The sequence below is a fragment of the Vidua macroura genome, chromosome 5 (assembly GCF_024509145.1).
Source record: "Vidua macroura isolate BioBank_ID:100142 chromosome 5, ASM2450914v1, whole genome shotgun sequence".
Taxonomy (NCBI): Eukaryota; Metazoa; Chordata; class Aves; order Passeriformes; family Viduidae; genus Vidua; species Vidua macroura.
The window spans coordinates 41,672,521-41,690,024 of record NC_071575.1 but is presented as its reverse complement, the minus strand read 5'-3'; the positions used below and the strand labels follow the sequence as shown (position 1 = coordinate 41,690,024).

Genomic DNA, 17,504 nt, shown 5'->3' with positions numbered 1-17,504 from the left:
GTGAAGTGTCTTTATTGCATATTAAAGTTTTCTGGTTTGATTTTGAGTTCAAAGAGCTGAAGTATCAGTTACTACAAATAAATCTAGGTTACATGTTGTTTAATTCTGTCTATATATAATGGTCACAAGAATTCAGAATGCTTTTGACAGCAGTGGGAAATACCAAGATCTTAGTCATACTGTTCAGATATTTTTCTATCTACTTGGATGTTGAGGTAAAGAATGAATGCTGTTGTACTTACCTAATGTTTCTATTATGTTAATTAGGTTTATTAAGTCAAAATATTCAGTAAATCACAGGTGAACTTGAATTACATTAAAAAGTTTCAAACCATGGGAGAATTTTAGAAATCAGTTAATAAGTTTCCTGCCATACTTTCTTTCGTTCAGTGAACAATGTCCATGTGGTCATGCAGCTGCAAAATTTTAAAACTTCCATAAACTTAAAATTGATTTTTAGTATTTGTTGAGTGTTTATATAAGAAATAAAGGTGTATTTCAAGTGTTGTACTAGCTTCAAATTTTTGTACTTGTACTTGAATCTCTACAGTTGATTATTTGGTCATACATAAGGATACAGTCTTTTCTGGTAAATTTAATTGGGTGACCCAGTTTTATTGGGTTTGCATGGCAGGCGTTGGTAGCAGGGTTGCTACAGGGGTGGCTTTTAGGAGAAGCTGCCAGAACCTTCCCCTGTGTCTTACAGAGCCAATGCCAGCTGGCTCCAGATGGACTGACCACTGGCCAAGGCCAAATATCCCAAATTGAAAGGGACCATAAGGGACATTGAATCCAACTTCCTGCTCTTTGCAAGCTAAACCATATGCTAAGAGTGTCTTCCAGGTGATCCTTGAACTGACCAGCTTGGTGCTGTGACCAGTTCCCCAGGGAGCCTGTTCCAGTGACCAGCCACCCTCTCGTGCTTTTCATGATGTGGAGATGTGGAGTATGAACTTCCCCTGTTGCAGCTTTATTCCATTATCTGGCATTACAGAGGACTGTAGAGTATAAATTGTTCCTTTTATATGACAATCCACTTCAGACAGGCAAGAAACATTTTACAGAAGAGAGCAGATATGTCTTATAAAGCAGTCTGGAGCTCTAGTCAGAAGTAAATATTGGATAATGAAGTAGGCCAGACTTGAACTGAGAACATATTCACATGTTCTGTAGTTTTTGATTCTACTTGCACGAAGAAAATTTTAAGTATACATAATATAACAAAAAAAAAAAACAAAAAAAAACAAACAAAAAAAAAAAAAACTTCTAAAGCTAATTAAGCTGTACAAATACTTCCAGTATTGTTAATATTGAAAATTCCATATTTGAGTGTAATTTTCATCAAATGGTACATGTGTGGTTTTGCTTACTCTTAGGTAAAGGTTTGGGTCTATTCCAGTGTTCTTTGTCATTGACCAGTTGGCTCCAAGTGACTTGGTTGTACTATTTTCTTCAAACAATTTGAGGTTACTGATTTGTTTGAAATACCTATAAATGTCGGGTATCTGCTGTTTTAGAGTTAACCAGTTCATTTGGCTGTGCAGTTGTCTTAGTTTTTAAGGTTTGCCCCCCAAAGCAGAATATCTAGAAATTTGAGATTGTTCTTGACTTCAATCTTAATTCAAATCCTCCAGATTTGTTTTACCTCAGAAGATGGGTTGGTTATCCTGCTCATTAGCTAAACTGATGACATGCCAGAAAGCAGAATTTGTGTTACCTGAAATCTTGATTCCATCAGATAACAAACATTTCTTAATTATAATTCTAAAAAATAGATAGGCCATACATTTTAACTGTGATGGGGAGTTCTGGGTTGGCCTTCTTGGTCAGGTCCACAGTTCAAAAAAGTAGCATTAGACTCATTTGGAACTCTTCCTGCATTAGGTAATACAAAGGCAAAACATTGTACCAAGCTTAATATACATATATTTTGGTGTCTCTTTTAGTATTCTATTTTTGTATCTGGGACAACATGCATTACAGGGTAGCATATCTGGTCCAAGTGCATACCCCAAGTTTTTAATATTTTTTCCTTAAAAAGTGATCAAATATCATTTAACAAATGAGGGTTTAGCAGATGTAGTTCTGATTACTTGAGCTTCCTCTTAAATTACTGGATGTCCCTCATAGGTAATAGTTTTCAGATGATTGATTGTGTCATGGACATTATAACACTGGTGAAAAGATAAGTTGCCTTCCAGTGGTTTGCCTTCTCTTGTACAGATGAGTAGTCTTGTTGATCTTGGTGAGAATGCTATATTGAATGTGTTTTTAGAGTCAAAAGCTGTAAGTTATAAATCTCTGATTATTACTTTTCCTACTAATGCTAAGAAGTCTGGATTTTAGCTACAGAAGTGCTTTAGCAGGTTGATTGATTTGCCTTAAACTGAGCATGGTGTAATTGTCTTCCTTTTTTTTCCCCTTCCCTGGGGAAGGGGAAAAATCTTTAATGTGGCATATCCTTCTTGGATAAAATGAAGGTAGTGTATGGCATTTGAATGCAAGTTTCTGGTTTCCCTAATCTTACTGGAAAAGTAGTATTTAATGTCTTGATTAAGAGCAAGTTCTTGTAATGGGGTGTTCTGGTTTTTGCCAGGATAGAGTCAATTTTTCCATGGTGAGGGAGTGGAGCTTGGAGCCCAGCCCTGGGCATATCCAGGTTATTATGCTCTACCACCCCCAGGGGTGGGAGTCAAGGGTTAGGGTTAGAAAAAGCATGGCAGGAGAGGGAATCCCATCCACCATTGTTCATTATCCCCCAGGATGAGCATTTTGCATGTAAATAACCCAGTTTTTACACTTCTATTATTAATATTGTTGCTGTTACTGTTTCTTTTTCTCATCTCATTTCTGTTTCCAGTAAATTGTTATTATCTCAGCCTGTAATCTCTGCTTTTTGTGGAGCGAGGGAAGGGAAGCAGTTTATGGTTTTGGGTTTTTTTATTCAGAGTGCTAAATTGGGGAATACCATTTTTAAACCAGGATAAGAGAGAGAGAGGATTACAGTTACTGTGACTGTGTTCAACAGTAACTCAAAATAGCTTTTCTCACCTGTACCAGATTTCTATTGAAGCAAAAGTAGCAGGATGTTCATTAAAACACCTAATATGTATAAAACGTAGATATATATGTACATGCACATACTATAGCCAGTAATTTGCTCTAAGAATTCACGTCTATGGTGTCTGCTAGCATTTTTCAAAACCTCTACGTGCAGATGTTTTTTTCTTGGCTAAATAAATTTGCTAAATTTTCTTTTCCATGTAATGCATGTTACCTCTTCTTTGTGGTAAAGGAACTTGACTGTGCTGTCTAGTTCTTATCATACTTACATACTTGCATGATTTATAAGTGGCCTTTCAGCTTTCTTTATACAAGCAATATTAAGCTCTTACTTGAGCCTGAAAAGATTGCTAAATGCAAAATTCCTAAACGCAAAGGGAAATGATGAAAGATTTTTTGCACTTCATGTTAGGAAACAGCAATGTTTCCACATGTCTGTTAGGGAGGACCCTAAAGAGATACTGCACAGCAGATTTTGGTTGATGGCAAAATTAATTGGATATGGAAGAAGAAAGCTGATGAAGTGTTGAAATAGATAATGTTGAATATTTAAAATCTAGAACAGTGGACCCCAAGCTTTCTCACACTGTTAAATTTTATTATCAAAAATTTGTATCAATCACTCTGTTACTGGGGTGTGATAAGACATTCAGTACAAACCATTTGAAAAGTAAAATGATTCTCCAGGAGCAGTAGTTTCTTAAGCATTAATTAAAGGCAGTTTGCCTGTATGATAGTTTCTCTTCTGTGTAAAATTATATCTTTGCTTCTTAAGATTCATAGTTCATTCAAATTTAGGTCAAGAAAGTAGAGGCCAATGGGACAAGGCTAGCAGGTTTGATGGTGACTGCATTCATAACCACACAGTTACAGCTCTTATGGAATAGAGCTGGATGGCCACAGCAGAAGAGAAAGGGGAGAATGCTGTTGGCCTTAAGTATGTTTATGAGAATGAAAACTTAGTGTGTAAAGGCAAGGGCATGTGAGATTAATCAAATTCAGCTTCATCCTAACATAGTAGCAAAAGATTTGGAACAGACAAGGCAGCAGATTATGAATACTTTTAGGAAGGACAAGTAATGCATATGGTATCTTAAAAAAATAAATACAAATCTGAGCATCACTGAAAAAAATTGGTATCTTGATCTTAAATTCTGGAGAAAAACGTATAAAAGGTAGGTATCACTGGACTTTGTAGAAGCCAGACTGTGGCAACAGTTTAATCTGGATAACAATGCTGTAGAGCTGAGATACGAGATATAATCTCTTTATATCAAGTGTGATGTTGATAATAATTTTTAGGAGGAACATCTCATCCTCTGTCAAAAGCAGACCATTTACTGTTTGTGTTGATGAGAAGTCATGCTCTCTGGTTCTTGACAAGGCATCAGAGTCCTGAAGTTTTTTAAGTTGCACATGAGTGTTATAAATAAAACTCCAGCAGCAAACAATTCTTTACTGAAAGTTCTCTCTCCCTTTTTTAAAGGGCTGTCTAATTATAGAAGTTTAACTTGAATCTCCTGAATTTGAAAATCAGGAACAGGAATTAAAGGTGACAATCGTTCATGCTAAAAAGGGAAATGTTTTTTTTTTCAACTTGTCATTTTTCAGCCTCTGATACAGATTATTGGCAGTCTTGCAAAACTGTATCTGGCACTGTTAGTGTGATCTTTAATTGACCCCAGTTAAAGTCCTCACTGGTAGGAGATGCTGCTAATGGTTAGCAGAACAAAGAGAAAATCATTGTCATTTCACAAGGCTGATGAATGCTGGTGCGTTATCGTGAATGAGGTAGGAAGTAGTAGAATGCCCATAATTAATATGTATGTCTTCTTCCTTTTAAGGTATCTAGTGGATAGTCGCTGGTTCAAACAGTGGAAAAAATATGTTGGTTTTGACAGCTGGGACAAATACCAGATGGGAGATCAGAATGTGTACCCTGGTCCTATTGACAACTCTGGACTTCTCAAAGGTAACTGCCTCTCGCTGTGAAATAAGCCTATAGTATATTAAGTGCAAAATTGTCACGGGTAGTTTATCCTTTGAAGTTGGCAGTGTAAATGAAACTCAGCATATATAAAGGTAAAAATTTTCGTTTCTTTGCAGACCATGACAAAGGAACTGGAATAGATTTCCCTGATAAATCACAATTTTATAAATACAGTTATTGGAACTTCTTTGTAATGGTAACAAAATATGCAGTAATGTAGAAATTCCTGGTTTATAATGAGATTTTGGGCTGTCTTGAGAACTGAAAATCAGTCAAGTTGACAAAAAGGTGTCTTGAGTTCGCTATGATTTCCCTTTTTTTGGTAGTTTAACCAAATTAGTTGATTTAAAATAAGATTTTTAAGTTGAACTCTAAAACTTAGTTCTGTAAATAAGCCCCAAGCTCACCCTTTAGTTCTGGAACAATTGAAGAAGTGCTATTATTCAGTTCAGTTACTTAAGTTGTGTGAAATGCTGGAGGATAATTTCTTATTTTCTTTGTGGTCTTGTAAGGATGTTAAACTCTGTCACTGCTGTAATTACTCAGGTCTGACTGACTTCTCCTGAACTGTAGCCAAATTTGTGAACACAGATCTCGGAATACTTTTCCACATATTTTAACCTTCACATCAAATTCTGTATTTAATGTCCAGTATCAAAATACAATTAAAGATGTTAATATTTAATCTAGCAGATACAAAATCAAGCAGATAATTGGTTTTCTTCTTTGCAGTTACAGGTAATGTAATAATACTGCTTGTTCTATTGGCACATAGTAATACCAGTTTTGCCAACTTCACAGGATTTATGATGAACTCTTGACTTTCTTAATTCAAAACTTCTGTAATAAGTATCTCATTATTTTACAAATTGAATGTTAAAGATGATTGCACCTTTCATATAGCTTGTTGTACCATGTTCTACTAACTGTCAGTGTGAATGAGTATGTCTGACACTGACCAATGCCTTTGTAGAAAGTACTGTATTGTCATGTACATCTATATGTTCACTTCCCATCCGGAAACTTTAAAGTCCAGGTAAGTGTTGTGGTTTTTTTTCTGAAATGTGAGGATTTAGATATTTTGTACGTTCCTGTTGTAAATCTTGCAGTGAGGCAGGGATGTTCAGGTGATACATCTCACCATCAGATGTTGCAACATCTTTTTATCCTCAGTGAGCTAGCATCAGCTTGTTCTCTCTTTTGTGTCTTCCCCTTCAAAAATAGGTGATTTCTAGTTGTGCCAAACACTGTTAGTTCATCTGTACCATTTATAACTTAATCTACATACCTGTTCAGATTATGCTTAAAGTTACTGTTGTTATGAAGTCTACTTTAGGGTTAGCTGTCCAAATTAGAAGTCATGTTAGCCATTTTCCTGAAAGCGTCTGAAAACCTGTATTCTGTTGTTTTGACACTACCAGTGCCCCTTTCAAAATAAACAACATCAGGAGTTGTGGACCTCACTTTTTGCTCATTCAAGGTTCTAAACTATGGCTCCATGTTGGCAGTGATTTCGTGCATCCACTTACTCTCCAACATCTACTGTTCTTGTGTAAAGGCATTATTAAGGGCATTAATGCCTACAAATAATAGCTTTTTCTTTCACCCACTGCAAAGCAACAATCCTCTGTTCTAAGTTTTCTACGTAGCATAGACTGAAATGCTGGATTTTGAAAATGCTTGGATTTTGATCTTGTCTTTGGCACATAGTATGCTCTAGTTGCTGTCATGCTGCTCTCCTTAAAAATGTGCATCTGATTTAAAGAATAAAATAATCTAAAATGGGCATGCTTTCTCAGGTATTCTGCAGTGTAATGCAGTGATAAAGAAAACTGTAATTGAATTAATGAAAGACTGATTCCAGGAAACTGAAGCAATATGTTGTGCTTATATTACTTAAATGCTTCTCCCTTGTTTCCAGAACATTTGGATGAAGTGAGAGCAATGAAAGTAACAGGTAGAGATTTCAGTTAATCTCAACATGTGCAAAAAATGTCGAGTGTGATGTAATGCACGTGTCATGTTCAAAAGAAGAGATACATCGTCAAAGTGGGCACAAGGAAGTAGGTATTTAGAGTAGCTGATTTTTCATCATAGAAAACAGTGTTGTATATGAGGGAATGAATTGTCAGAATCTGGGTATCTGTTTGATGGTTCTAAAAAAAATTATACTAGAAAAAATGTTGGTATTTTTAGAAGAAGGTAGTAGAATCCAAATTACACCTTCTCACCATATAAGATCAGTGCAGAAAAACCATATGAATCTTGTGAAGAGTTATGTAGACCTGAAGAAGTGCTTGTGGATTTCTCCCCTCACTGTGCTCCCAGCTACAGTGGGATGCTTCCAGATGGAAGGACAGCTGCCCTAAATGTTTGAAGCTCAGTGGCTCACATCTGGAATCGCCTCTTAGACCTAATAGATAGCTACTATTGATAAGGATTGAACAAAAGCTAAAAGCATGCTGCTTACCTTAAGAGATTCCAAGTTGTGCTTCATTCAAGTGCAGCATCTCCCCTTCTCTGCAAAGAATTTTGTAGTGACTGTTTCCAGAGCACACAGGAGCCTTTAAATAGGAGGTTGTACTATGCTACTTTCCTGGTCTTGACTTAGAGTGAATTACTTCAAACTTTGTCTTGAATTGACAGTTAACTACTCATTCTCATTTTCAGCTGTGGAAGTATCCATGATGATGTGGGAATGTGTGAAGTGAGTGGGAGAAATGAATTAGTTTCTCTGAAAGCTAGGATGGTGTATGATAACAAACTAGGTGCTTATAATTGCATGAGGATATAAAGTTGTCACTCATACAGTAAAGGAATACCTGTAATAGGTGTGCTAAGCATAAACTGGGTAGTTTGCCTACATGGTTTCAGAAGACCTCCTTTGAACACCATAATACTGATAACATAATAGTGACTCAAAATATTTTGCTTGCTGTTTATGTGAAAAATGTTACATTAAAAACTCAAGTACAGAATTACAGTATTCAAGTGAAAATAATCTTTCTCGTATAGATGGTGATTCTCAGTCTCTCAAGGAACATCTCATTGATGAGCTGGACTACATCCTTTTGCCAACTGAAGGCTGGAATAGGCTAGTGAGCTGGTACACGCTGATGGAAGGTCAAGAGCCAATTGCACGCAAGGTACTCTATCTGCTGGGATTAGTATGATTCAGATGTAGTCCTGCAAATATGCAGGAGTTGCACAGCAATTTATTAGCAGACTTTTAAGTCCTGGCCTGTGATAATCATATAAAGAACTCCTGCTTTAGTTGCTTATTGATATCTTATTTTTGTTCAGATATTGAGGCTTAAATGTGTAATATTGAGTCAGGGGGATGCAAAGGACATAATACTTTCTTTTTCTGGAAGTAAGTTCTATTAATAAATATCTCAAGAAGAATTTGCTTTAGAAGCTTGTATGGCTATTAATGCAAATTATTTTGTAATTAGGTAAATAGCTCTAAAACTGTATTGACTCTGTTAGTAAATGAAAATGTTACGTTAGTAAAAAGTCTAGCTCTAATAATGTTAATATTGGTGGTGTAATTGGTAGTTTCTTTCTGATAAACACTCTGTGCTCAGCTGCTTGCTAAGGGAGTTATTTCTTTAAGCTAAAAGCTTACCTTAACACAAGTAGTAGTCCATGGTATGGTGGACAGTGTGGCCCTTCATCAATATGAGATACTGAAAAATTAACATCTTTATTTTTTTTTATTTGCTTCAAGCACATCACACCCTTATTATTAAAGGTGAGAGGACATCTCACCAGTTTATTTTTTTGTTTGTGTAATTTCTTAAGATTTTCAAATTAGTGATTACAGTTGCATCCTCACTGGACTTTTAAAATACATTTTGGTATATTTATCCTTCTTGTATTGACTACTAGGGTGTATTTTTTCAGTTACAGGGATCTTTATTTTAATTCTTTTAAAATTGCTGAAAAAATATTAGGCTTAGAATTTAGTTTTATGATTTCTGGTGTAATAAAACTTTTGTTTCCTTCTTATGACATAAGTATGGTCTAACTGCATGCATGCTGGCTGCTTACTTCTAAAGTCCACTCTTCAAATAAATGGTAGATATAACTGTAGAAGAAGTTTCGGATCATCAAAATTCATTTGGCCAGCAACAGAAGTTTGTTAAAGGGTTTTATAATATTTTCTCTATTATGATGAAATAGTTGTTTGGTTTTTGGCTTTGTTTTAAAGAGACATGCCTGAAATGTCTGTCGTTTTGTCTAGTTCTGTTAGAGTGGAAATTCCTTAAAATAACTGTCCTTCTTTAAATATATATCTATTATCAACTTGGTATTGTTTTTTCTGAAGATGGATTTCAGTAAAATGCATACTCTTCCATCATCATGGTAAAGTAAAAACTCTGTAATTTTTTCCATTTGGGAGGAAGATGGAAGGAGAGAGCAGTGAAATTATAGTAACTTCTATTCCATTTGGAAGTAGCTAACTGGAAACATGGAGTATAATGAGTGGCCAGGTAAACTGGCATAGCTTTGTTATTTTCTGCCAATATGAACAGCAGTTATCCTCTGAGAAGCATATTCCAGTTCCGCATTTTTGATCCTGATGCTTTTGTCATTCATTTTTATTTTTCATGTCTGCCTTTATGAGGTTTTTTTTTTTTTTTCATAAATATGGTATTATACTTTTCTTTCATCCCCTTTGTTGCATAAGCAACATTTTTGAAATGTGGATCCAAATTTTAAATTGATAAAATTTTGTATTTGATCTACATCAAATAATGTTAAGACTTCTTGTAATAAGTTGTACTACCACTAGGGTGTCAGTTTTTATTCTTAGAAATGTGTTAGCCGCACTGCATAGTTTTGCCACTGCCACTATTTTGTTGTGACTCTAATAGCTGAAATCTACTAGCTGCTCAAATTAAGATGCAGTTTTGTTTAAATGCCGTGATTGACAGTCATTAAAGCTAAGGCAAGCAATGAAATAATTCACTAATTTCTTCATTCTTTTCCTACAGCACATACATGTAAGTTATATTTATACAGCAGATAGCAGATCTCTCCTAGCAATTAGCAAGTGGCTTTATTTTAACCGTATTTGTCAGATGTATCACATATCAGGCTGCTGGTTATTTTTGGAGTAGTCTACATGACTATGCAGTTACACTTTGGAAGACCAAAGGCAAAAACATTTAAGAGGTGACCCTGAATATTTTTTTCTACATTTTACTTTTATTAAAAAAACAACAACAAAAAAATCCTGTATATTTAACTATTCCATAATCTGTGCTTAAAAAATGAAAATAGAATAAACAGCCTTAATGAGTAGGTAAAATTTCAAATGAATGTATTAATTATTGGAATGTAAATGGAAAATTTTTAGGTTTTGTTTAAAAATGTGATATCCAGATTTTATTTGTGTGTATTATATTTTTGATAACTACTCTTTAAGTGTGAAAACTAGTTCTTGATGTTCTAAGGAAATAATATACAATTAATGAATTTGGAAATAAAAGTACCTTTCGGGTGTTTTTCCCTTCTGGTCACGTATCTTTGGATTAAGGTTGCATATTTGTGATTTCTACTTTCTACACTTTGAAAGTTATCATGTTATACACAGGTAAGACTATCGTCATGGAAAGAAGTACTTTCTAGCTTACTGTGTTTTTAAAAAGTAATAGGAGAATTTTAGTTCTCATTTTTTGCATTTATTAGGTGTCTTCTATTGCGTGAGCTTCAGATTCTTGAAGAGGTCTCAAAAATATCTTGAAGTGTGTGTATATGAAAACATATTCAGACTGATATGTGATCTCATTCTGCTTTTCAGGTCGTTGAACAGGGTATGTTTGTAAAGCACTGCAAAGTAGAAGTATATCTAACAGAATTAAAACTGTGTGAAAATGGAAATATGAACAACGTAGTCACACGAAGATTTAGTAAAGCTGATACAATAGGTATGCACAACTATTTTCTAAAAATATGTGATTGGTACTTGTATGTGGTAGCAAGTTCTGAATAAATGTCTAAATAAAATGATTGATGGGTATTTTGACCATTAAAAAAATGGGAGTTGTTTTGTTTGGGTTAAGGTTAAAAGTTAATAAATTGGAATATTGAGGGGGTTTAATACAACTGTAACAATATAATTGCATGTTTTATTATCTAAGCATCTGTATTAACTTCAGAGGTTTGAGCTTTTAAGAAAGTGAATAGTGTGATGTTGTTTATTCGATTTCATAGTACTTTTTCTTGGCTTTTGATGTGTAAGAAGTGTATTTTTTATGTCTTTCATTAACCAACACATTCTAATCATATATATGAAGAGAAGGATATACAAAACACAAGGAATAATTTAATTAACGAATTAATGCCTAAAGGTGACCTACAAAGGCAGTGTTCTTCATGTTGTAAAGTGGCAGCCCGGGCGCAATCTTTTACAGTAATTGAATCCTCTATTAAACCTTTAAGTTTTATTTGTATTTATTTTGACTGCTTGTTGAGCAGACAGTCACTGCTTGAAACAGTATTTTAATAAGATATTTGACTTTGAAAATAACAATCAGAACATTTTCAAAGATATTGCTTCTCATTTTTTGGTGTATTTGTGCATATGTATCTGAGATAAGAGTCTTTCAATCATCTGTATTTGTGCAGTTTTGTACTTCGTGCAGAATTGTACTTTATGCCCTTGGCACTGTATATCCAGACATCACTTTGTTTACATTTGTTGACAGCAGTGTATTTTTTTAGCTTTTGCTTCTCTTCACATTATGAGTAGTGACTTATACGTACCAGCCTTTAATTCTTTGCAGATTGCTTGCTTTAGAAGTAGTCATTTTACTTTGTTAAATTTCAATATTTTAAGTTAGAAAAAGAATCACCTCTTGTATCAGAATAAAAACTTTTAAATTGTGAAAATTATCCTCAAAACAAGGTTTGTTGTTAATTTGTCTGAGATCTGTTGTACGGAAGTTGTACTTGATTATTTTCTGAGGAAACCAGAAACTTGGAAAAAACAATGTAACATTGTCCTTAGGACCATTATCCTTTAACATTGGTCCCTTAGGACCAAATGCAAGTTATTTTGCAGCTATATTGAATTTAATTGTATCACTGAAATTATAGGTAATGGATGATTTTTTTTCTCTAATCAGAAGCAGGACATTTTGGAATGACAGGTACTTGAAGGTATATTCATTCTTTCTTAGCAATGAGAGAATTAAAATTATGAATAAATTGTTGTAAAAGGTAATGAGAAGCAGTCAGAGTTCACTGGCAATCCCTTTCCAGACATTGGCCTTGTTTGCTTTCCTGAAATGTGCATGATATGCTCCTGGAAGCCTTTAAAAACATGTCCTTCCCAAAACTGAAGCTTCTTGTGCAGAGTGCAAAGCAGAGCTACCCTAGCCAAGGCATTCAGAAGAGTTTGTAACTTAGAAGAAGAGCTAGAAAAATTCAACCCACTTTAAGAGTGAAATAGTAACTGATCCCTTTTATGCATTCCTAAGATTGTGATTTTTTTCCCCCCTGCTTCTTACCTCGAATATATTTAAGGTAGTTCTGGAATTCATCAAATACACAGCAGAAATGCTTGTTATATCAATAAATAATATGCAAGAGGGATCTTAGAGAATCTTGATTATTTTTCACTCTTCCTTGTATATTCCAGTAAGGGATGCATTTTTATTATAGTTGCAGAAGGCTTATAGTACAAAAGAGTCAGTAACAGCCCTATGGAACTGAGTAGACACAGGGTAATATGGTCTTTTCAAGAAATTTTAATTTTTCTATCCACCATCATTGATTATATTATTTTCTGCACTCAAAAAATAAGTTCAAGACCTTCCTTAATTCTTCAGTTCTTCCTGCTGCTAGTACTAATCATGTCATACATTGGAGGTATAACTAAAACTCGCCAGAGAAGTGTTGGAGTCGCCATCCCTGGAAGTGTTTTAGAACTGACTGCATGTGACACTTAGTGCTGTGGTTTAGTTGATATGCTGGTGTTTGGTGAAAGGTTGGACTCAATGATCTTGGACGTCTTCTCCAACTTTAATGAGTCTTTGATTCTACTAGCGGAGAACCCCATACACAATGTGACTCAGACAATGCCTATTTGATATGCTTTCATTTATGTTGGAACAGGCACTTTACTTCATAAGCCAGCACTCCAGTAGTAGTTGGTGGGGATGGGAGGAAGAATTATAAAGTGAACATAGGTTATATGTTCGTGGAAGTACATAAAAGAATCTTATTTTCACAATCTCAAAATTGGCATAGTAGTCAAGTGGGACATGCTCTTCCAGAGTCTTGGATATAATGTGTAGTCATCCAATAGGATTGATTCTTCCTGTCTTGTAATAGTTCTGTTAGCAAAGCTGGAATATGTTAAAAATTAACTTAATAAATGTTAGCTTAGAACTTGTGAAGAAAATGACCTGCAATGCTCAGATAATTAATTACCTATTAATCTATATTAATAGAATGAAAAAATTATATTTTGTAAATTCTTCTTTTAGTGAAAGCTATTGATAAATCTAGATTTTCTAGTTTTTTTTACAAGATTGTTGCTGACTAGTTTTATTCTTATATTCAGATATAATTATTTGAATTCATTGGCTGAGAATTGATTCAGACAGTACATGATTTTTTTTTGAGAGCCAACAAATCAAATAAGTCTATTGCTTTGTTGGTATCACCTAACTTGTCTCTATATCATCTCTGTTACAAAAACAGATGATCCAGTCTTAACGCTAAAATGTGTGACAGCTAGTATAGAAACAAACTGTATTCAGTTGCCTACAATATCTACAAATATTATATTGGCCCATTGTAATACATTTCACAAGCCAGTATCTTTTGCAAGGTACTTGTAAGTTTTGGGTCTCAATTTGGCTTTTCCTGTTTAACCTAGTGGAAGAGAAAATAATCTCGAGTAAAAGGGAGCAAGAGAAGCTGACATACTAGTGTTTTGTCCTTAGACTTTGCAGAAATGTCTTTCAAAGAGTTTACAGGGCCCATTTTTATAGTTGTGCTTTCAGTGATCATCAGGGATAAAGTGTATGTTTTTTGGCTCCTGTTTTGTGTTCTGTGTTAGCTGTTATGAGACATAGCTTCCATGGGCCTTTGTGAGTCTACCAATTAAAAAAAGCAGCTAAGTGGGATTGCTATGATACAGCACTGTACATATTAGTTTAAAAACCAAACTCTTTAATAAACTCTGCTTTTGTGTAAGGAGAACAGTGTTAATTAAAAACTTCTTAAATTTCAGTTGTAGGTAAGTTATGCTACCTTAAAATTATGTAACACTGGTTAGATATTTCTGTCAGGTAGAGTAGGAGCTGGTAGACCTTTCTTTGTGTATTTAAGGGATGTAAAATCTTTCACCTTCCTTTTAGAATAAATTTATGCACTTCAGTTTTACAGAGTAGTCATTTTTTTCTTGTGAACACTTGAATTAAACTTCACACATATATTATAATAGTGTGGTTAGTGCTATTTGCACTCAGATGTGGGTAGAAGTGTACAAACCAAAAAGGGTTGATTTAGGCAACAGAATGACTTCCTGCACTTAATTTTGTTCACTGGTCTCACTTCTGATTATTTGCTACCTCCTTACGCTCTTCTATTAGCATACTCAGAAATTAGTAGATGGCTCCTGTCATTTGTTACCAGCTTCTCTTTATTTGGTCTGCCTTGCTAAGGGATTCAGTCCTCTGACTGTTTCCATTTTAAAAGCAAGCTAACTAGCAACTTCCTGCATGGCAATTTCTACAGTTTCATTCATATTTTGAATATGAGGAGATGAATTCTGATGTTTTATTTGACCTTATACTGTTTGTGTATTGAAATGTTAAATTTGTGTTCTTTCCTTCAAAAACAGACACAATTGAAAAGGAGATAAGAAAAATCTTCAATATTCCAGGTGAAAAAGAGACCAGATTGTGGAACAAGTACATGAGTAATACTTTTGAACCTTTGAATAAACCAGACAGCACCATACAGGATGCTGGTTTATACCAGGGACAGGTAAAGTGAAATATTATTTCTTTCCTTGAATATATTTATCTTTTTTTGCTCATGAAAATATAGGTATACCAATTTTTTTTTAAATGAAAATCACTTTCTAATAGATTGTTAGGAATAGAAGATTTTTGTGAACAAATTTGTTGAAATTAAAGTAGTCTTTGTTTATTTTCAGGATTAAAGACTGAAAAGAGACATGAAAGAGAGGATTTAACTCTCCCGATTAATTAAAATTATTTTTTTTTATATTCATATAAATTTTAAATTTTATGTTTTCCAAATTTTATGAAATTGCTGGCATGAAAATGGTAAAATCTGAAGTAAATAATTATTCTTAGGATCTTGGGTATGTTTCTGTAATGAAACCCAAAATTTGAAGAACTTTTTAGATATTCTAAAAGAATAATGTCTTCTACTCAGATTTTACTGTCTAGATTTCACAAACAAAATAACAAAAAAAATGAAAATACTTTGATAAGAACAACAGAGACAGAGGTTTGTAAACCTGCTTTAACATGAGATAATGTCATCACTTCAAAATCACCACTTTACAGAGAAATCCTCACAAGATAACTTTTACCTTTCCAGATGAATATAAAGAACAAACATTGAATGTTAAACTACAAAATATAAATGTAAACAGATTGAGCAATTGCATTAATAGAATAACTTTTCAGATTTAGTACACTGATTCTTTAGTCTTCAAATAGAGTTGAATGTTTTTTCAACAGCTGTAGTTCATGCAGTCACGCTACAAATGTGAATGGATGAAAGTTGATGGCAGTAACTTTAGGCGAGGTTATATTAAAGTATTTCCTTTTGCTTTGAAATATCTGACTATAACCTACTTACCTAACACTATTTAGGCTGTGTTTCAGTTTTTTTAATGGCATGGAAATAGGTAATCAGTGCACCAAATTTGCTGCTTGAACTATTGTGTCCTGTAGCTTCATGCTGCATGCACTTAAACCCTCACAGAGATAATTTTAACAATGCAAAAGTCCTACTGGAAGAGCCCACATCTCCCATAAAAGATTCACATCAAAGATGTAACTTGCAAATTATCTCTATTCCAGTGAAACATTAACTATGAAGCAATGATGGTCTAATAAAGCCATGACAAGATCTCTAGGTGACATCTGTACTTTGAGCAAAAAAAATACTGTTTAAAACAGAGTTTAACCATGGTTTCTGAAAATGCTACATGTCATGGTAGGCCATATGTGTTTGGTCAGTTGCACTTGCTGACATACACATGGTTATTTTTCTTGCTGAGTTTCCTAGTCTAATAATAGTTATTCTATTACAGTCTGTCTAACCTAATAGTTGTAATAGTGTACATAATTGAGTAAAGTAATGCTTTGAATTTATCAGTTGATTTCTGAACCACCCCTTTAGGGATTCCATTGAACTCTTCAGTTTAAATCTACTTTCTATTTAGTAAGCTCTGAGTAAGTCAAGGAAGTATTGCAGAATCAGTCTTTCAGCATCAATGACCAAGGATAGGAGACTACTCTGTTCCTGATAGAAAGCTGGTCATGATAGAAGGCTTATTTTCAATCTCATGCTTAAATGCATGAGACTGAAAATGTGATGACATCTTCAAGTGGCTTATGCACAAGGTTTTGAGCATTAGTACTTACCTGAATTTATGTCACAGTATGCACACATGCAGGCTCAGCATGGCAGTTAATTGGTGTCCTGAAACATCAGTGTACAGTCGTGCAGAATTAGTTGCATTGAAAGTGGGGAGTTGGATTCAGTTTAAGCATTCAAGTCTAGTTGCCATTTCAAAGGATCCAGCTATCTCAGCTGTCAATCCAGAAAAAGGCATGAGCTGTTTGTAGGTCCTGTGTCATATCTGCCAGCGTAGGGGAGCTATCTCAAATACCCAAAGGGGTTTCAAATGACACCTGATGCCTGTGGTTGGGACTGAGTGTTCTGTACTCCTTTCTGTATCACTAACAAATCAAATGAAATTAATTTCATTAGCCAACTGTCCTGTTGAAAAAATAATACTAGATAAATTCTCTGGTAAAATATAGAGGAGTAACCATACAGGTATGGTTTTAAGGCTATTGAGGCAGAAAATAGTTTTGTTTGGGTGTTTTTTCCTTATCCATCTGTGTGAGGCAAAATTCCTTCAGGAATTTTCCCTTCCTTAACAGGGCTGTTGTATAGACATGTGATTTCTATAGATTCACAGGTGCTGCTTAAACATTGCAGGTCATCTTCTGACCTCTTTGAGAGGTAAGTGGCTTGCCATCCATGGATTGTAGAGGAATAGAAATATTAAGTGACTTGCCCAAATTAAGATAATGGGTGAAAAAAGTAGAGAAGAAGGTTTAGTGTAATGGATGGAATACCAAGTGTAATGGAATATTCTTGAATCTCAGTGAATTGTAACTTAAATATCAGTCTTTTCTCAATCACATGTCAGCAA

General features: G+C 34.4%; 1 protein-coding gene across 4 annotated transcripts in view; it reads left to right on the top strand.

The window, feature by feature from the left end:
• The window catches only part of USP15 (ubiquitin specific peptidase 15), a 60,231-nt gene that overhangs the window by 5,999 nt on the left and 36,728 nt on the right, over positions 1-17,504 (top strand). For 3 of the 4 annotated variants that reach the window (XM_053977264.1, XM_053977266.1, XM_053977267.1), the window contains exons 2-5: positions 4,908-5,035; positions 8,069-8,199; positions 10,863-10,989; positions 14,919-15,064. In XM_053977264.1, the coding sequence (XP_053833239.1) occupies positions 4,908-5,035; positions 8,069-8,199; positions 10,863-10,989; positions 14,919-15,064 (532 nt within the window). Of the gene's footprint in view, positions 1-4,907; positions 5,036-8,068; positions 8,200-10,627; positions 10,656-10,862; positions 10,990-14,918; positions 15,065-17,504 lie in introns of those variants that run through there. The other variant, XM_053977265.1, reaches the window with a different exon arrangement.